Source organism: Lagopus muta, chromosome 1 (genome assembly GCF_023343835.1).
Source record: "Lagopus muta isolate bLagMut1 chromosome 1, bLagMut1 primary, whole genome shotgun sequence".
In the NCBI taxonomy this organism is placed as follows: domain Eukaryota; kingdom Metazoa; phylum Chordata; class Aves; order Galliformes; family Phasianidae; genus Lagopus; species Lagopus muta.
The window spans coordinates 6,654,496-6,675,796 of NC_064433.1; the positions used below are offsets into that span (position 1 = coordinate 6,654,496).

Genomic DNA, 21,301 nt, shown 5'->3' on the forward strand with positions numbered 1-21,301 from the left:
GCCTGTTTTCTGCATTCAGACCTCACCAATCTCCCTGCTATTTTCAACATGCATATGAAAATCTGCCATCTCACCATGAGTTGGTGGCTCACGTGCCAGCATGGTCCATGTGCTGGGAGAACTGTGTCCTCCTGCTCCAGAGCTGCTGCCCTACAGGGCTGCCACAGGAAGGGACAGCCTGAACCACATCTGACTGTCAGCAGTGGGTTCAGTTGCCATATGTAGCTTGGCAGCTTCCTCCAAGTTTCTAAATGATCTACATTTTTGTGCCTATAAATAACAACAGCAGCAAAAATTGGTGAGTGTTTTACTGCTGTCTGCCTCTAGAGTGAGCCCAGTCTTGTGATCTAAACCGTCCAGCAGGGCAGCTCTGCAGCCACTTGTTCTTTTGCACATTGCCTGTATATTGCATTGTAGCCTGACCATCTGCCTTGTGCTGCTTGGCTTTCTGGTGTCAGGGTGGCCAAGAGAGGTGCTGTATATTATGTCCTGGAGAGTCCTGCACCACAGGGATGATCAATTGAAGCTGCAATGCCATTACTCCTTTAATATCTCTTGGTTCAGCACTCGTGAGGCCGCACCTCGAGTACTGTGTCCAGTTTTGGGCCCCTCACTGCAAGAAAGATATTGAGGCCCTGGAACGTATTCAAAGAAGGGCAACGAAGCTGGTGAGGGGTCTGGAACACAGGCCATATGAGGAGAGGCTGAAGGAGCCGGGAATGTTCAGCCTGGAGAAGAGGAGGCTCAGGGGAGACCTTATTGCTCTCTATAACTTCCTGAAGGGAGGTTGTAGTGAGCTGGGGGTCGGCCTCTTCTCTCGTGTCATTAGTGATAGGACCAGGGGGAATGGCTTCAAGCTACGGCAGGGGAGATTCAGGCTGGACATTAGGAAGTATTACTTTTCAGAAAGGGTGGTCAGGCACTGGAATGGACTGCCCAGGGAGGTGGTGGAATCACCGAGCCTGGGGGTGTTCAAGGAAAGACTGGATGTTGTGTTGAGGGACATGGTTTAGTAGGAGCTATTGGGAATAGGGGAACGGTTGGACTGGGTGATCTTTTAGGTCTTTTCCAACCTTAGTGATTCTATGATTCTATGATTCTATGGTCAGGTGTCTACAACATCTGAATGGGACATGCATGCCATTAAAAGACACATTGGATTGTCGCAGAGCAGGTGACTCAGTTCCTGGAATCTCCTGTATGTGACCCTAGGGAGATGGGAGCACTGCTCTTGCAAGCAGAGTTTTAGCATATGTTAATTATTCTACTGCAGTGCTATCCATCCATTGTACTACAGATAGAATCATAGAATCATTAAGGTTGGAAAAGATCGATAAGATCATTTATTCCAACTATCAATCCATCTCCACCATGCCCACTGACCATGACCCTCAGGGCCACAACTGCCCTTTTCTTGAACACCTCCAGGGATGGTGACTCCACCACCTCCTTGGGCAGCCTGTGCCAATGCCTCACCACTCTTTCTGAGAAGAAAATATTCCTAATATCCAACCTGAACTTCCCCTGGCACAACTTAAGGCCACTGCCTCTCGTACTATCACTGTAACCTGGGAGAAGAGGCCAACCCTCTCACCACAACCTCCTTCAGGCAGTTGTACAGAGCAGTAAGGTCTCCCTGAGCCTCCTCTTCTCTGTACTGAACAATCCCAATTCCCTCCACCTAAGGCACATGGACCGTGCTGCCACTCCACCTAAGACTCCAGTCCCCTCACCAGCCTGAATCCAGAGACATCAGTGTGCACAGGATGTGCTACTTGATTTACATGTTATTTGTTCTGGCTAACCTAGAGGAACCAAACCACGGGAAATAATCCCAGTAATGCAGTGCATAATACTGGCGTGTCACTTTGTATCTCCCTAAGGGCCTTAGTCAGTTACACAAGTTCAGGTGGTTTTGTGCTTGATGATTCTGTGTTGGGAGCACTGAGACATCAGATGTGTCCTTGGGTGTTGGGCACCTTCAGCATTCAGGTGCTGACCCCGATCATGAGAGCAGCACAACGGTAACTACTGTAAAAAAAGGACCTAAATCATAAAAACGTCAACTCCGTTTTCCCAAGAAGTGGTTTATTTTAACTGGGTGTTGTACAGAGGTGCTTTTACATACTGGCATGGCAGTTTAACAAAAAGCACTTTAACAAGAGGTTCAGACTGGTGTATAACAGCCACGAGGCCAGGGGGAAACATTTGGCAATTCTGTTTTCCTAACCTCCAGAGAACACACCAGAAAGATTCCTCGTAATTGAACCCTTAAACTTTTAATGCAGTCCCTGGACCAATATGCATTTGCCACATGTTTTACTTAGCTGTTAAATGGTTGACTAAGGCCTTTCCCTGCCCTGTTAGACTGAATTGATGACATTTTAATGTTGCACAGGGAATACCACAAGCAAATAGAAAACAGACATCTGTGACTCTGAGATGGGTCAGCCCTGGCATGGGGCTGTGCAGCCATAGCAGGGAGCAGCATAAATAACAATGTGAGAGCAGGAGAGCATTTGCAGCAGTGGCTCTGAATGTTCATACCTAGTTATAACTTAGTATTTAAAGATTTTCTAAAAGCACTTTATAAATCATCAGCATGAAATCTATTTTCCATGCTTGTCTATAGCAAATGAATAAAAGTGAATAGCTTCTTCCACCGCGTAAGTACACCTGGTTTCCTGCTGGAGGGGTGGATGCACTGTCTTTGCAAGACCAACCTTGGCTTGGGGATTTCTGAGTTAGTGTAAGACATGGGATAAGATTACCATCTACTGAAAGCATAGCAGGATGAACATATTTCTAAACAGAATGAATTTGGCTCCATGATAAGATGAAGGGAACAACTGACATTCATTTTAATGGGCTTTGTTACCGCTTTGTGACTTTAGCATCAATAATGGAATGGCAATGCTGAGTAAGTGTTACGGCACTGGGGGAGTCTTGAGTTAGTTTCTGAGAAGTGGAACATTTTCAAATGGAGGTATGGAAAACACCCTGTGGTTTGGAGTGCTTTCCAGAAGCTGGAAACATTGGCTTGAAGCCCCTTTCTTCCCTTCCAGCTGGACCAGGGAATGGAGCTTGTGCCCCACATCCCAAGAGCTTCAATTCTAGTGGTTAGCTGCACGGCAGGTCTTGACCTGCTGGGAGCAGAAGTACCTGGGTTATCTGAACCACATATGAGATGCTACATTCCCGTTGAGGTGCCTAAATCCCTTTTCAGACTCATCCTTCTGTGATTTACCCAAGGTCACACAAGAAATCAGTGGCACAGCGAAGCTAATAAGGCATGGAGCTCTGATTTAGTGCCTGGTTTAGTGGTTGGCAACCCTGCTCACAGCAGTGGATTGGAACAAGTTGATTTTTGAGGTCTCTTCCAACACAAACCATTCTATAATTCTATGATTCTTGCTTTGCCATGCTTTTGGGTTCTAGTGGTAGCATGGTGGTCCTGTACATCTTGCACCTCCCTGCCCACAGAAGTTGAGGAGAAAAACTGTCAAGAGGTTGGACCAGATGGACTCAAATGTCCTTTCTAGCATTAGCCATCCTGTTATTCTATGGTGCTTTCTTAACAGGCAACTGGAAGATCAGCTGACTGGTCAGATCATTTGATGGTGGATATTGGATCTTTCAGCACTTTTCTTTAGTCTTTTCCTTCAGGCCAGGATAACAGCAGTTTATTGATTTGACTGCACCAGCTCATGGGGACACAGAACCTCCCTTGCACTGCCTGGGCTGAATATCCTGATTTTTGTTACCATTTCCTCAGCCTCAGAATTACAGATAACAAGTTACACAGATACATTTGCCCTTATACACATACATCATCACGCAGGTTCCTACATGCAGGGAGGCAACTGTGGAAAAAGCTTTCCTTTGCATTATATGCATATATAAAGCAAAGACTCTTTAAAAGCTAAAACAGCATCATTCATTAGGACTGGCTAAGTGCAGTGGGTTTTTAGTCCCATGATTCCTAGACTTGTCTGTACAAGACAGTAAATGGAGTAGCTACTACAGATCAGCTTCTTATAGATACACTTTGTGCCATATTGAGTAATTTTACTAATTGTGAATTAACTAACTGTGAATTTTATTACTACCATGCCTTGTCCTTCGTAACCTCCCTCATTGCTGGTCACACCGGCTGCAGATTACTTCTTTGTCATGCCCCACATTAACTCCATTTGAGTGAAATACTCCATTGTTGTAATCAGTGCAACCCCAGTGGCACCTCTGGGCCTGCTTTACTCAGTGTTTGTACATTACATGTTTATTGCTGAATAATGAACACTCACAATTACTGTCCAGGACTTATGAGACCTGCAGTTGCAGTCTCTGCTTCATTTTGTTTATTAAGCTTTGCAATGTGCTCTGACTACCATATTAGCAAAAAAAAAAAAAATAATAATAATTAAAAAAACAAAAACAAAAAAAAAAAAAAACAAAAAGAAACCATAAACATCCAGCTGTTCTCTCAGCTTCTTGGCATTCTCAGTCTGTATATATATCACACAGCCCTGGAGCACAGTGAGAGCTATATTTGCTGGATTATTGTTTGGATTTGATTTGATCTACTGATTAGTTTAGTTTCGGCTTGGGACAGTGGAGGAACTTCTGATTTTAATTTTCACATTGGACTTGATCTAATCATTGGTTTAGTTTTGGCTTGGGACAGAGGAGGAAATTTTTGATTTAATTTTAGCAAAATTGTGTTTTATAATATATGCAAAAGATGCTAAGGAACCTGGATTGACACTTAGGAGTGTGAGTACAGAACAGAAAAGGAAGATTAACCCTATTTTTTTAAATCACGGCTGAATACATGAAATAATATGGTCATGTTGGCATTCCAGCAGGAATGTGCAGTACATTATCAGATCTTACACTGGCCAAATGAAGTAGGCGGCAAGTAAATGCTAATGGCTTTCCTATGAAATGCCGTGAGCTGTTGTGGTAGCACTTCAAGTGCATAGAATCATAGAATCATAGAAACATTCCGGTTGGAAAAGACCGCTAAGATCATCCTGTCCAACCATCAACCCATCTCTATGCCCACCTTAAACCATGTTTATGATAAACCATCTGTCCTTGAATACTTCAAGGAATGGTGACCACCACTTCATTAGGCAGCCTGTTCTAAATGTCACAGCTGTTTCTGAGACGAAATTTTTCCTTATGTCCAACCCAAAACTCTCCCAGTGCAACTTAAGGCCATTACCTCTTGTCCTATTGAAGCAGCTCAGTCCCCATTGGTACAATTGTTTGTGTCCCTACAGGTAGGAAAAGATCCCAAACTGCACATATTGGCTTACACCTGGTCTGTGGCTGGATCTTGAGGAGATGGCCCAGGTACTTGCTGTATGTCAGAGAACGGGCTTTGAACTGTTCTGTATTGGGCTTTGGGTGCTGATGTGGTTCCTGCAGCTCCCACATCTGAGAGAAGCTGATGCAGCTTTTTTTTTTTTTTTTGCATTTTTCCAAGCAAAGCTTATTTTTTGATCAGTAACAGCTTAGTTTCTTTCAACCATCAGATTTTACATCTTGCCACAAATTTACCTATTGAAATGTATTAGGGAAATTAAACAAAGTGATGATAAATACAAACTACTAAAACACCGAGCATGAAGTGTAAGGATTTGCTTATTGGCATTGATGTGCTTTCCTGACTTGAAAATAGAATTACTGTTGGACTACTCATGTTGATTAATGAAGATTAACCGGAGACTTGTTTTCTGTGTCAAGACAACTGCGAAGTGTTAGAATGGAGAGCAACCTTGGAGCAGTAATGTAGAAGCAGATATTTACAATCTCTCCCAAGGCCATGGGACCATCCCAGTAAAAACCAGAAGTCCTGGCAGCAGGCCAGCCCAAGTTGCGGAAGCAAATAGCTACCTTTAGAAATGACAGATATATAAAATCCTCTCTCTGTTGCTGGAGTCTTCATTGTTAGCACGAACATGTGTCTGTTTTCATTTGTATGATTAGATTCTTGGAATTCATCTCCGTGATAAATTGATGATTTCCATTAGAAGCATGTTTATGGCCTGGACTAAATCAGTCACCAGTAAGACCATAATTGAAAAATTATTAAAATAAGCTCAGGGCACATTTGTTTTATGTAGAACACTCTGGAAACTTTCTCTTTTGTGTAGTGGGCTCCTACTTTATTTTCCAACAAATGCTTTTCCAACAGGAATAGACTTTCAGAAGATAGTAAATTCAGCGATTGCACAGGATAAAAACAATAAATTTGTGACTATGGCATCTGGTTTGGGTCAGCAGTGCTGAGCAGACAGAATGGACTGAGAAGGCACAGGATGTTGACAAGTTCATAGAATCATTAAGGTTGGAAATATCACTAAGATCATCTAGTCCAACCATCAACACATGTCTGTGATTGCTCTAGACCACTCAGTGCCTCATCTCATTTCTTATCTTGAAAACCTCCAGAGATGGTGACTCCACCTCTCTGTGCAGCCTGTTCCAATAACTGTCCTTCCTTCTCCACGCCCAGCTGTTTTCCCTTGGTTTCCCAGAATTTTGAAGGCCATGCTTTCCACTTGTTGGCCAGTTTTGCCTAAGGCTTTGTTAGCCATTGATGGCACTTCTTTTCTCCCATGTCCTGTGGGAGACACCATGGTCAGAGTCTCCTTAAAGAGCTCATTCCAGGGTAACTGAAGAGCAGAAATATCTCCTTGGTGGCACACATGACCAACTTGAGGGTTTTTTTTTTGACAGAGTGGTGTGGGTTTTCTTTAAGTATATCAAGGAATTAGGACCAGTTGCTTTTCTGTTGTTTGGTTGGTTGGTTTTTGAGAAAACATCTCTTTTGTGCATCTGCATCATAAATCGTTTTTTGAGACTCTGAAAGAATATCTGAGCTGCCCACCCACCAATCAAACCACAATAAATCATCAGGTCCTCCTGGTCCTTGCTGTGCCGTATCTGTGCAAAGGGCACAGCTTGGAAATACAGTTTTAGTGGGAGGAGGCAGCTGTCAAACTGTGAATAAATATGGGGCTTATGGATTCAGTTTGGAATCTCACTCAAAACTGGAAAAATCCATTATCTGTTCTAGAAAATGGGGATATTTAGATTGTACAGTAGTGAGATAAACATCATGAGGTACAGTAAGGTGTAGGACTGAATAAATGATGTTCAGAAGAGAGTTGTAATTGCAGACATATATATTTTATTTAGGTTATACTCAGTGCAGTTCTGAAATACAGATAATTAATACTGCTCTATATCCTGTCCAGGAACGGCCAAAGCATTATTGATGCAGATGTAAGTGAAGATATTCAACATGGTATTGTAAATTTCCAAATTGTGGACCAGAACTGAGCATCACTGTATATACACTCTGCTTCTCAGCAGCACGTCGCAGAGGCTATGAAAGCAGCTGGTGAATATCATTTTGGGACAGAAATATCACAGAGGAATAGGAATACCTAAAAAGAGTAATGTTGCCTTAATATGTGTAAAGAGCCTGCAGTCCATCTTGAAAGAGATCCAATGACAGCACATCAGAAATTATTACTGGAAAGAAACTTAATGTAATTAGTCAGTGTGTGTAATTAACTGCTGGATAAAGCAGACAAGGGATTAATGGTATCTTCCAAGTCAAGCGTGGATACTCTGAGAAATGATAGTCTTTTGTCCAGCTGTCCAGCCAGGAGCTATGGATACAAGGCAAAAATTGTACTCTTTGTTTTGTCTGAGTTCAGACTGGATTATCATAATGGCCTATAATCTATGAATCTGTCATATTTGATTTTAAATGAGTGAATCAAAAGACTCCCTTAATGTAGGTATGCACATTCAGGCCCAAGTTGACTGAATAATTCAATAATCAATTTGATGAGCACAAACATGAGAACATGAACGATGTTTTATTGGGTCATACCAAAGATTTATCTGCTCCAGGATTACTCCTCCGATGACAAAGGTTTCTGCCTTAAGTCTGCCACCTGCTAGTTCCACCAGGTCTGCCATTTCTCGTATGTGCTGTGAAATAATTCCTTGTATTTCTCTTTTTCATCTTCCATTCCTTTAATTGTTTGGTAGAGCTCAATCCTGTTTCCTCTGTCAACTCTTTGTGAATTTGTCCTATCTTCTCATGGCTGATGTAGGCTGGCCCCATGTTATTTCTTCCCTCTACTTTCCTAGTTTGACTGTGCTTTTCCTTGATGAGAAGACCAAAGCATCTTTAGGACTTTTTTTCCCTAAAGATCATCAAGGTGAGGTTTGTGCAAATGGACACAGAGACAGACATTTCTGTTTGTCACATCCTAGAGTGTGAACCCAGCAGCATCACACCTTAGAAATTTCTCCTTTGCATTGGCTGAAGGAGCCAAGGGTCAAAGCTCACTTACAGGTGTTTATTTGCAACACTGAGTGAGATGAAATTGGTCAGAATACTGAACATGTGGGTATTGCAGGAAGAAATTATTTTCTTCTTTACACTTAGTTTTCTTCCAGACTTGCTTTCTTGTGGTCACAGAGCATTTGAAGGAACTGCTTTCCTGATTTTTATTATTGTATCCCAAAGTTGTGTATGTACAGTGGAAGGGGTTCTCCTTGTATTACCTTGTTACTGGCAGATTTCTTAACAATTCCTTATAACCAACCAGAATTGTGTAGTTTTCTTTATCGATTCACTATGTGAGTTTCTTCACACTTTCTCAAAAGCTGAAGAGCAAATTAATAAATTTTAATGTATATAAATGCAGTTTTAACAGTTTGATAAAATAATACCTGTATAATTTTGTATTATGCTGGTCGTTTTGGCTTAATATATAGCTTCCTGTGTATTGTTTCTTTTCACTGCTTGTAAAGTTAATTTTTGTAACAATACATCGTGATCATCTGACTGCACTTCTTTTTTTCAAGGTAGATTTTCCCCTGTTGTGCTCATCTAGAACAGTGGAACAACTCATAGCCTATGTATCCAATAGAAAAACTAGGTAAAAATTGAATTTACATGAGATAATGGTGGTAGAAGGGGCTTCAGAGCAACTTCTGCATTGAGACAAGTATCAGTCAGTGTTATTTTAACATCATCTCTTTCCACAAATGATGTGTGCCTGCAAACTTACTTGTGAGAAAGAAAATTTCTGTGTGTTATTCAGAGAAAAGCTGGACTGCTTAAGCACTGACTGACAGTAGCTTTTGTATATTTTCTGTGGTCTTTTGTGGTATTTAGAGCAATTCTTCCTAATGCATTCATCTTATATTTCGTAATTGTTTACTGTACGCTGCATAATTTATGGAATCCATTTTCAGTTAGCTTGGTTCTCATTATTTTTAGGTCTGTTCCTTGTAGTTAATGCTGGCAGGACATTGAGGTTGGTTTCCACTGGAAAACAAGTCAGAAGGAAAACAAGCCCAACCTATTAGTGCTGAAACCTGACCTACTTTTAAATTGCTGTCAGGTGAGGAATATCCTCCAGATTTTTACCATCCATTTATTTTATGGAGAACTTGAGGAACATGACTGCAGTTAGGGAATACATTGTTCCAGACACTGGAAAACATATTTTGTGTGGTTTTTCTACAGAGTTCTACTCTTCTGTTTTCCAGAAGCAAAGCGAGAAAGACTGAGGCAACAAAAATCACATACATGTAAATATATGCATACAACCAGCAGGGCGATTGTACTGGGGCTGATTTACTGACATCCTACATAAGGAAATACATGAAGCAAGGAGTAATTACATCTTCAATTTTTGATTGATTTAATGCATACTGTGCACATTCTAACAAAATTTCTTTAAAAGCCTTTTTTTTACAGTGAATCTCATGGTGCATCCATTGTTTATAAGGATTCATAGAATTGTACAGTCATAGAATGTCTTGGGTTGGAACAGACCTCAAAAATCACCTGGTTCCAGCCCCTGATGTATGACATCTAAGCACTGACTGATACGTAGGGCACAGATGGAAATCACCAATACCAAGCTTCATTTTTGCCTTTTTATTAAATGCAAAGTGATGAAGAAAAGTGGCCTCAACAATCTATGGACATATCCGTAGACCTTTTCTTAAATGGCAAGGATCACAATCCAGTGTAACCAAACTGCTAACACTGCCCTCATCTACTGCCCTTCATAGAGGTTGCAGACCTCAGAGGAGTGGTAGAGATGTGAAAGTTTACTACAGTATTCCTTAGGATTAAATAATGCAGGAGTTGATCAATTCAGGTTGCTTTGCCACAGGAATGTGCTTCATAAACATCAGTAGCAGCTGCTGACACTTAGAGGGCTGCCGTAAATTGTTGTTCAATAAGATTTAATCACAGGAGTTCAAAAACTTGGGGTCCTTTGTCATTTGCCTACTCTTAGTGCTGTCCCACCCATCACCACTGATGGAGCTGGGGAAATTTTGAATTCAGCGTTGAGTACTTGACTGCAGAATAAAATTTTGAATGACACAAGATAGCAGTGACGTCAAAAAATCATGGAGCTTAAAAGAGCTCCAAAGTAGGGATTCTATGAAGGAAAATCTTGTCTCCAAAGATTTTAACTGCCAAACAACACTGCATCCCTAAGCAAATCTGAGCTGAGCTTTCCAGGGACTTACGGACTTGCCCCAATGGAAACAGAAGTCTGTTCTCCAAAGTACAACCTTACTACAGCTGCTCAGCAAGTGTCATGCAGCACTTCTAATGCACACACACACACACACACACACAAAAAAAAGATTTTGAACAGTTTGATTCTGAAAGCTCACAAATCACTTCTACCCAAAGTTTTCTGCAAAAGAATCTAAGGGTAGGGAGAACCCTGTGCCACTGCCCCCACCAGTGTTCACAGGTGATTGCTGGTAGGCGCTATTGGATGCAATGATGTGCTGGGTCATATCCTGAACAGTGCAGGGAAAATATATGGGCAAGTGTTGGTACAGGCACTACCTCTGGTATAGCCACCACTGTAGAAGTGATGAAGAGCTGAAGCCGTCTGCCCTCCAGAATAAACTCCACAGCAATGTTGTTTTGAATAGTGCTGTCAAAGGAGAGCATGCCAGCACTCATCCATCCTTTTCTACCATGTGCACACAAGAATATTCTATGTGAAAAATAAGCTAAAACTAATCCTACATCCTTTCTTTGGTGGCCTTGGAGCATATATTTGTTAGTATCAGATTTTAAGAGGAATGATTCAAAGCTACACTTAGGAAAAGTCCATGCATCAGTCAAGCTGAACATTTTATGATGTGCTGCAAATGTGAAAGCTGGTGCAGTTTTCTGAGATATATACGGAATAATGCAAGTTTCTGCAGGACAGAGTATTTCTTTAGTAATATATGCCCTTGACTGATTAGCACCACAGGATATGGCCTCAAGGAGAATTTTAATTACATACTTACATTTGCAAGAGGTCAAGTTGAATAACCATAATGTTCCTTCCTGGGTCTAAAATCTATTAATCTGTTTACCCATTTTGTTTTTATGCTTTACATCGTTTGAACAATGAGATGGGAGCAGCCAATTTCTCCTTCCTTTCGAATGGTGAAATAGAAAAGTTTGCTTTCTGGTTCTCATGCATTTTCACAATGCAGAGGAAGTTTAAAGCCAAACAGAAAACCCCTCCATTAAAAGCAAAATAATTTTTTAAAATGGAAATATTTGTATTAATAAGAATTCCTTCATTAGGCAAAACTAATGCTCAAAGGCAGAACTTCCTAGAAACATTCCCTTCGGTCTTTCTTATCTCACCTCACACTCCCAGCTTTATGCCCAGGGGCTGAGGTATGTGCTTTTCCTGACTTATATTGTAGGAAGCTGTAAATGTTTAACTTCTGACCAGTAAGCTATTCACTGTTGTTGGGTAATGCTCATATTTTACTTATTTTTCATATTGACCTCAGATCCCTTTTGCTCCTAAATTCAGAGATCATCCTTCTTACATTCACATCCCTGATCTGCGTTTATAAACTATGCTGGTGAGTCCCTAGGAATCTTTGCCTTTCTTCTAGCTCAGCCTGGTGGTGCTTTGATGACTTGTCCACCAGGGGCTAGATCACAGCTTGAGCTGTTGTGAAGTGCCAGGTGAACTTCATGTACTTTGGTAGGGAACCACCTGGAAACTCTGAATAGCTTTGATGAGACAGAGGGGTTGGGATCAAGACCAGCTTTAGACTAACAGGACACAATTGCACCATGAGCTAAGAGCCCAGGTGCTCCCCCACAGCTGGCTCTTGCTGGCTTGCTGTTGACATGGCAGTCCTTGAGTGTCATGCAGGGAGCAGCATTCCCAGTGGCATGACTGAGTTAACTTGATTTTGAAGGATAGCCCTATGCACAAAAGCTTCATATGGAAAATAGCACCCATGGCTCTGGGTGCAGAGATCCCTGGGAGGTGAGCGCCAACCATGATACTTGTCCACATCAAGGGAGACTTTGTAGGTGAGTGCAAACATGATGCAAATCCAACGCACCATAGCACAGAGTCAGTACACAAGCAAATGGGAGCATGAGTCCTTCAACTCACTGTGTGTACCTGGGGCGCTGTTAACACTCTGGATAAGCGGGCTTACCAGTGGTTCATCGAGTCATCATAGTATCATAGGTTGGGTTACATTCTGGTTTGCAGTGCATCGTTTAAGAGGTTGAAAATATTTTCCGCGTGTTTAAAGAAAATTATAAACAGATTGAGCCTGAGTACAGTAGATCCATGAGCTAAATTTTACTAAGAAAAGCTTTTGATTAAAGAATGAGGCATGAGGGGAAGGGAGAGGGGGCTGGAATGGTGGGGGATTTGGTCATTTTAATGGAAAAATATGTACAGAAGCATATTCTCTGAATGTGGGAAGAGAGTCTTTGAGCAGGAATGCACCTGAAGTAAATCAGTACCTACTAAAGCAGCTCTTTCAAATACAACCAAAGCAACTCCGTGAAACTGCAAGACAGCAGGCATGGCATTTTTCACTGGGATATGTGCTGTGTTCAGTCATATTAATTACTGCGCGGGCCCAATTTTCAGTGCAGTCAATCCATGGGAAACAAAAGAGCTGAGGGGGAAATATAAAAAGACAGTCAGCTAATAGGAGCCAGATTGAGTAACACTATTTGCCTTCTCTGAATGGTGAGGTAGAGATTGTGATTGTTCTCCTGTGGCAAGACCCGTCATGTTGCTATGGGGCATGCAAAGGGTGCAGGGCTAAGAGGGGCTTGTAGCAACATCCTGTGCATCTGTATAGGTATGTAAGTATCTATATACACGTACAGCTCCTTCTGTGAGAAACCCTGGGAGGTGGTGGAGTCAGCTTCCCTGCAGGTGTTTAGGAAGAGGGTAAATATGGCACTGAAGGACATGATTTAGTGGACATAGTGGGGGTGTGTTGATGTTTGGGCTAGATGATCTCAGAGGTCTTTTCCAACCTCAGTGACTCTATGAAACTAGGTAAGATAGGTTTCTAATTCAAGGTTTCCCATGTGGGGTTCAGGGTGTGCTCTCAGAGCAGCCTGTCGTGTGATGGCATTTGAGGAATCTTCCACATGCAGTGCTTCTTTCCCTGCTCTGCTCAGACTCGTGGGCTCTCCAATTTGGTATGATACCAGGGCCTTCCTAGCTCCACTGTCAGCCTGGCTACATTGGCCCTTCTCTGCAAGCAATGGGCATCTAGCCCCACTGAAAATGCCATGGGTCTTCTGGGGGAACTTCAGCTGTGGGAACTTCACCTTTACAGCAGAACTTCAGTTTAATGTCAGTATCTTAGCAGACTATTTGGTTTGTTTGCCTAGTACTTAATAGGGGGATTATCTGTTGTTAATTTTTTTTCTTTTTTCTTTCCAGAGTGTTTTTCAATTTAGAAGTTGAACTTGCTCTTTTTTAGTGGTAACTTTCTCCTCCATTCAGGTTCCAAACTTCCCTAGGAAGTGACTTCATGGCATTATTCAAGCTGATTATTGCCTGGAGTGGCTGTGGCTGAATTACCTAGTATTTGTATAATGGCAAACTCCCAGTCCATATGTATTTAATGACTGTAATCATTTATTACTTTCTTTTATTGGGTTTGTTTTTAAAGAAAGTTTTACAGTGCTATTTATGATATGCTAAGTGGTGCAACTTGCTGAAAAAACACATCACATTCATTTTATTTTTAATAGGTTTTGCTTGTTAAAATGGAAATATTTTATTTACCCTAGTAGGGCAGTTTTTTTGCTGACAGTTTTATTATTTCAATTACTCAGACATTTCTTTCCTCTTTTGTTTCCCCCAATATCCCTTTAGGGAATTTTAATGTGTCCATTCTTTATTTAAGATTGGGCTCAGAATGTGTTATTTCTAGCACGGCAGAGAAAAAGCATAATATAGAAGACATTAAATAGTGGGATGTCAAGGTTTTATTTTCTTTCCTCTTTGAGTAGTGGAATACTTTTCCCATCTATGTCATCTGCTGATTAATTGCGCTCATAATCTGTGCTGCTTCATCAGTAACTGCCTGCTATCAGTGCCAGGCAGAGGCTGTGCTCAAGTAAGACTCATTTGACCAAAGGATTTGTGGCTGCTGATAAATGAACATATATGTATTCTATAGGTCTTGCAGAGAGATCTTGACAAATTAGAGGGCTGGGTAATGGCCAAGCACAGGAAGTCCAACAAGAGCAAGTGCTGGATGCTACATCTGGGGCAACTCTAGGTATATGTACTGCTCTGGTCTCTGGGGTAGGAACCCTCCCTTGGATTTTGAGGAAGCAAATCCTTGTTGGGACACTGGAGGAGCCTCCTGAGCTCTAGTGTTTGGACTGTCTGTGGCTGCTGCATGTCCATGACCATTCTTGAGAGGGATATGAAGCACGTCACAAAGCACATCCTCATGCTTCTACACGCCATTATGTTTTCCAGGGTGTCTGGGGGAGAGCTTTTTGACCGTATTGTTGAGAAGGGGTTCTACACTGAGAAGGATGCCAGCACCCTGATCCGACAGGTCCTGGATGCTGTCTACTACCTGCACCGAATGGGCATTGTCCACAGGGACCTCAAGGTATGACTACAACTTGACCTAGTCTTCCAGTCAGTTAATGAAGGTTGTGTAATTATGCAAGTGTAATGCACACAAGTCCAGCCTCCCCTGGGGATGGATGTTTCTGTAAGGATTTGCCATAAGAAGGATGCTCTGAGGGTTATGTATCCTTCAACTGTAATTGATTTTAATAAGAACTCTTGCAGACAATGCTGTTAGAGTCAACAGGTGTTTTGCACATATGATCTGGGAAAAGAAGTCATTCGTTAAAGTCTAGAACATTACATTAAAAAATAAAAAACTCAGCTGGGATGTAAGTGCTTACTGTTGCACATTATCTTGAAGGTTTTCTGTGCTATATTTACTCTTAAAAATTATTCATTGAAATAAACTGTTTGGGAGAGTTGAATGATTTCCCATCCTGCTATTTAGTCCAGTGTTTCTGGAGATCTTTTTCACAGCAAGAATTCTTCTAAGGAACATTGTGTGCCAGTGTGATTTTAAGATAGTCATCCTTTCAACTGCACCATGTTATTATATCAGAAGCCCTCAGCTTTTCTGGTTTAAACAAACACCAAAACAACAACAAAAAACAACGAAACCAACACACCACAACAATTACAGTGAAAACAAGTAAGCATTATTTCTAAATTGTTTTCATAATTTAAAATGTCATTAGGATAAGCAGAAAGGCCTGGATTTTATAATATACAGCTAAACCATTCTGTCTTTAGTCATCTTAAATCATAAATCAGTAGGAGACACTAGGAAAAAAAAAAGTCAAAAAGCTAAAAATTAAACTAAAAAATTGGTGACAACATTTTTGGTTTAGTTTTTGGAAGGATGGCAGAAACAGGAGTGGCTTTAAGTTGATGCTGTAGCATTGAGCTGTCCTCACGTATATTGGATTTTGGCAAAATAGGTCAAATTATATATAAAGACTGAATGAGCATCACAGGAGTCAGGAGCCACAAACATGTATGTATATAGTTTTAATTTTGAATGCAATTTTAAATTTAATGCATTATCTACTCCCAGTGTGAATCTTTTTGCTGTGTGAGGGCTGTTCCCATAAAACGTTCCCATAATAAAACATGACATATAGTAATTAGAAAGTAGATTGATCTACAAATTGCTTCAGTAGTTTATTGAATGATACGATGAATTTAAATCAAACAAATATCTTTCTTCAGCAGTATTTTGGGGCAAAGACCAGCTCTTTTTCTGTCTTTTTGTTTGCAAGAGTTTGTCAGTAGCTTATCTGTTGTTAAAATGACTCCTAAAATATCGTATGTGAGGAACACCTGCTGTGACACATCTATTAGCACAAACATACCATGATGGCTAAAATAGGAATATAATAAGGCTTTTTTTGGTTTTAAACTATCAAGATAAGTGCAAGTTTCAAATTGTGATCCCCTAAATGAAACTCTGGGAAAGAATCCACTCTATAAAAATACAACCCTTGAAATATCTGTAACAATTATTTATTGCAATTATGTGTTATTTAGATACCAAAATAGTACTTGCTGTAGTCAGGAAAAGCAGATCTGTGCTCCAAGTTTCTAATATCAATAACACAGCAGAAATTAACAAGAGATGGAAGCAGATGAAATCCAATGAAATCGAGGATTGGCAAAAGGAGTGAAAGGAGAGAGCAGCTCTGTTTGATACAGAGCCATCTTGTTAATGCTTCTTGAATTAACCAGCTCACTTTATAAAAAGTGGAATTGCTTTAAATAAGTTTTAAGCAGGTTTAAGTTTTAAATGGGTAGATTTATTGGCCTTGCTAAACATCAATAAATGAGGGATCTGAGATGAGTAAGTAGAAATCGTTAGAAAACAATTGTCTTTCTCTTAATTCCAACTCTGCCTCACCAGCAGCTGATCAGTATCAGAAACATGTTTTTCCTGTTTAGTTCTGCAATCTGGAATGGCTGCCAGCATTCTGAAATCGATAAGGTTTCAGCTACCTGTAGGCACCAGGAAGGGTATTAAGAGAAAAAATGTGGAGTTGAGGGCTCAAGGGATGGCATAAGTTTGGAAAAGGGCTGCAGGACAGTCAGAAAGGCATTATAAAGGCCACCCAAAGCACTGGACTTAAGAGGTATCATGATAAAAACATTAATGCTACAACTTCCTCTTCCAAGTGGTACAGGAACCCACAAAAAAAGTGCTATGCTGGACTTTGTTCTCACTGTTGAGGAGGGGCTGGTGAGTAACATGAAGTTCAAGGGCAGCCTTGGCTGCAGTGACCAAGAAATGGTGGAGTTCAAGACACTTAGGATGTCAAAGAGGATGTGCAGCAAGTTTGCTACTCTGGACTTCAAGAGAGAAGACTCCTAACTCCTCAGGGAACTGCTTGGCAGGGTGACATGGGAGAAAGCTCTGGAGGGAAGAGGGGCCCAAGAAAGCTGGTCAGTATTCAAGGACCACCTCCCCCAAGCAGTGCACCTCGAGGAAAAAGAAAGGTGGGCAAGAATGTCAGGAGGCCTCTATGGATCAACAAGGAACTCCTAGACTTACTTAAGCAAGAAAAGAAAGTCTATGGAGAGTGGAAGCAGGAATGGGTTACCTGAGAGGAGAGAAGTTATCCAAGCAACCAGGGATCAGGTTAGGAGAGCGAAAGCCCAGGTAGAATTAAATCTAGCCAGGGACACGTAGGGGAAAAGGAAGATATTCTATGTGTATATCAGTGATAAAAGGAAGGCCAAGGAAGACATAAGCCCACTCTGGAAGAAAACTGCAGACCTGGTCACAAGGGATATGGAGAAAGCTGAGGTGCTCAGTGACTTCTTTGCCTCAGTCTTTACCAGCAAAGGCTACAGCCACACTGCCCAAGCTGCAGAAAGTGAAGGTAAGAACTGGGAGAAGGAAGATCTGCCCACTGTATGTGAAGATCAGGTTTCAGACCAACTGAAGAACATGAAGGTGCGTAAGCCACAGGGTCCAATGAGATCCATCCATTCTGAGAGAACTGGCAGATGAAGTTGCCAAGCTGCTGGCCGTCATATTTGAAAGGTCATGGCAGTTTGGTGAAGTTCCTACTGACTGGAAAAGTAAAAACATAAGCCCCATTTTCAAGAAGGGGAAAAAAGAAGATCAAGGAAACAGCAGGCCAGTCAGTCTCACTTCTGTGCCTGGCAAGATCATGGAGTAGATCCTCCTGAAAGCCCTACTAAGGCAAATGAAAAATAAAGATGAGGTAATTGGTGTTAACCAATATGGCTTCACCAATGGCAAGTCATACTTGACAAACTTGGTGGCCTTTTATGCTAGAATTACAGTGTCAGTGGATAGAGGAAGAGCAACTGACACCACCTACTTGGACTTGTGCAAAGCATTTGACACTGCTAAGCATGACTTCCTGGTTGCCAAATTGGAGAAAAATGGATTTGACGCATGGACCATTCTCTGGATAAGGAATGGGCTGGATAGTTGCACACAGGAAATTAAAGTCAATGGCTCAGTTTCCAAGTGATGATGAGCGGCATTCCTCAGGGATTGATGCTGGGGCTGATGTTAGCATCTTTGTAGGTGACAAGGACAGTGGGATCACTTTCATCCACAGCAAGTTTGCAGATGATATGAAGCTGAGTGGTAAAGTTGACTCCTTAGAAGGAAAAGATGACATCCAGATGGACCTGGAGAGGCTTGAGGGGTGGGTCCATGCCAACGTTGTGAAGTTCAACAGGGCCAAGTGTGAGGTCCTCTACCCAGACCAGGGCAATCCCAAGCACAGTTACAGATTGGGTGGAGAATGATTTGAGAGCAGCCCAAACGAGAAGGATTTGGGGGTGTCAGTTAACTAAAGATTCAACATGAGCTAGCAATGTGTGGTGGCAGCCCAGAAGATCAACCGTATCTTAGGTTGCATCATGACAAATTGACCAGTAGGTTGAAGGAGGTGATTCTATCCCTCCACTCTGCTCTGGTGAGAACCCACCTGAAGTATTGCATCTAATTGTGGGGTCCCCAACACAAGAAGGATATCAAGCTGTTGGAGTGGGTCCAGAGGAGGGCCACGAAGATGATCAGAGGGCTGGAGCACCTCTCCTATGAGGACAGGCTGAGAGAGTTGAGATTCTTCAGCCTGGAGAAGAGAAGGCTCCAGGGGGACCTTGTAACGGCCTTATGGTACCTGAAGGGGGCCTACAGGAATGCTGAAGAGGGACTTTTTAAAAGGGCAGTTAGTGAGAGGACAAGGAGAAATAACTTTAAACTGGAAGAGAGTAGATTTAGACTAGATACTAGGAATAAATTCTTTACTGTGAGGGTGGTGAGACACTGGAACCAGTGAAGTTGTGGATGCCCCCTCTCTGGAAGTATTCAAGGCTAGGCTGGATGGGGCTTTGAGCAACCTAATCTAGAGAGATGTCCTTGCCTATAGCAGGGGATTGGAATCAGATGGTCTTAAATGTTCCTTCCAATTTAAACCATTCTATGAATGCTATATTATTTTTATTTCAATTAACAGAATTGTTTCCTTTTTTGCCTCAGTTCCAGTTGATTCACAGCTACAGTTACAGCTTTCCCTTAGTTTGTAAATCCTTTGTGGTTATCATGTCCCATGATGAAGGCATTACTATGTGATATTATGCTGGAACCAGGCAGACACAAAGCACTTTAATGTCCATTTGAGATTGAGCAGGAACCCCAGAGTATGGGAAGGTAATGTCAGCTTCCATTTTTTCTTCATCCACCTCTTTCCCCAGAATAGGAGTTTATGGTGAAGAAGAAAGGAGGACAGATACCAGAGCTGCTGCAGTACAATTGCTTCTCCTTACACATCCAAGCTTGGAAGTGTCCCAGGGAATTTAATGATGTTGCGTGGTCCCATCTGCTTCTCATCATTTCCTGGAAACCCACATCTGAAGCACATAACACCCTGATAGACAAAATGTGTTGCATGTGGGTAGGCATTTGTACTAGTTTCTAAGGAAGAAGCCCACACTGGATATCCATCACTCTTATAGATGAAGACCTCACAGTCCATGTGGTGCAATGGTAAATTGTTGTTGCTGGGTTGTCAGGGTTCTAGCAGGTACTGGACCTTTTTGCAAAGCCAAATACCATGCATGGGAAGAGACTCTTCACAGCAGATAGCAAGAGCTTTTCTGTAGGGTATTCACAATTTATAGATGGAGGATTTGCAGATTGGCATCTGGGAACTGGTTGAACATTCCAACCTGCTAACTTTGGTATGAAGGTTCAGGAACAACTTCGTGGAACAACTCCTGTTTTCTTTCAGAATAAAGAAGTTGCTGTGCTCAGTTCTGCAGCATTTTTTCCTAATCATCTGTAGCTAAAACATCACTGAATAATTCTGTTGATTTTAAAGTCATTTTCTCTGTTGCAATGGTTGATTCCCAATGGAGAAGATATAAACATTCTCTAATGCCTACTGTTTTCCTCTTTCTTTCTCTTTCTTTCTCTTTCTTTCTCTTTCTTTCTCTTTCTTTCTCTTTCTTTCTCTTTCTTTCTCTTTCTTTCTCTTTCTTTCTCTTTCTTTCTCTTTCTCTTTCTTTGTTTCTTTCTTTCTTTTTTTTAATTTAATGCTGTATAACTATGACTAGCACTTTTTAAAAAACAATAATAATAAGGTTATGCTACCTGGATTTAACATATTTACCTGCTTTCAAATGAATGCTTGTTTTATCTCTTGGAAACAATGGTATGTTGGACACACCTCCCAAATAAAAGATGAAGCTTAGTTCATATTTGAGGTGCCAACGAGAAATTCACAACTGCAGGTAAGTTACTCAAAACTCAAGGTGTCAGCTTCTTCCAGTTGCCACCATGGAGGAGTCTGAAGATGTTTCTCCATACAGGTTGTAAGAGCAACTCTGTAAGATTTAGGGGAACAAAATGATGTTAGTGCATGCTATAACAAAGAATTGTATTAAATATAAGCAACGATCAATCCTGTTATTAGGCTGACACATTCAACTTTGCTTGTTCTTCCTTCTAGCCCGAGAACTTGCTTTACTACAGCCAGGATGAAGAGTCAAAAATCATGATCAGTGATTTTGGATTGTCTAAGATGGAGGGTAAAGGAGATGTGATGTCCACAGCCTGCGGAACTCCTGGCTATGTTGGTAAGTGGTTTGGTTATACTGTTATTTCACTCCTCTCAACTGCAATACAGAAACATGGTGAAAAAGGATATGAGAAAGGGAATAATTCATTTTCTAGTTCCACTACATAGTGCACAGGAGATTTTGCAGGTATTTGTGAGAACTAGAGATTTCAGAAGTTGCTGATGTTGTGTCCTGTGTGCTCTTCTCCCTTGGATCACAATCCTGCAATCCAGCTCAGGGTCTGT

General features: G+C 41.4%; 1 protein-coding gene across 2 annotated transcripts in view; it reads left to right on the forward strand.

Annotated features, from left to right (window-relative positions):
• CAMK1D (calcium/calmodulin dependent protein kinase ID) overlaps positions 1–21,301 on the forward strand; it is a 250,640-nt gene that overhangs the window by 156,139 nt on the left and 73,200 nt on the right. For both annotated transcript variants that reach the window (XM_048963146.1, XM_048963135.1), the window contains exons 4-5: positions 14,859–14,997; positions 20,948–21,074. In XM_048963146.1, the coding sequence (XP_048819103.1) occupies positions 14,859–14,997; positions 20,948–21,074 (266 nt within the window). The remainder of the gene's footprint in view (positions 1–14,858; positions 14,998–20,947; positions 21,075–21,301) is intronic.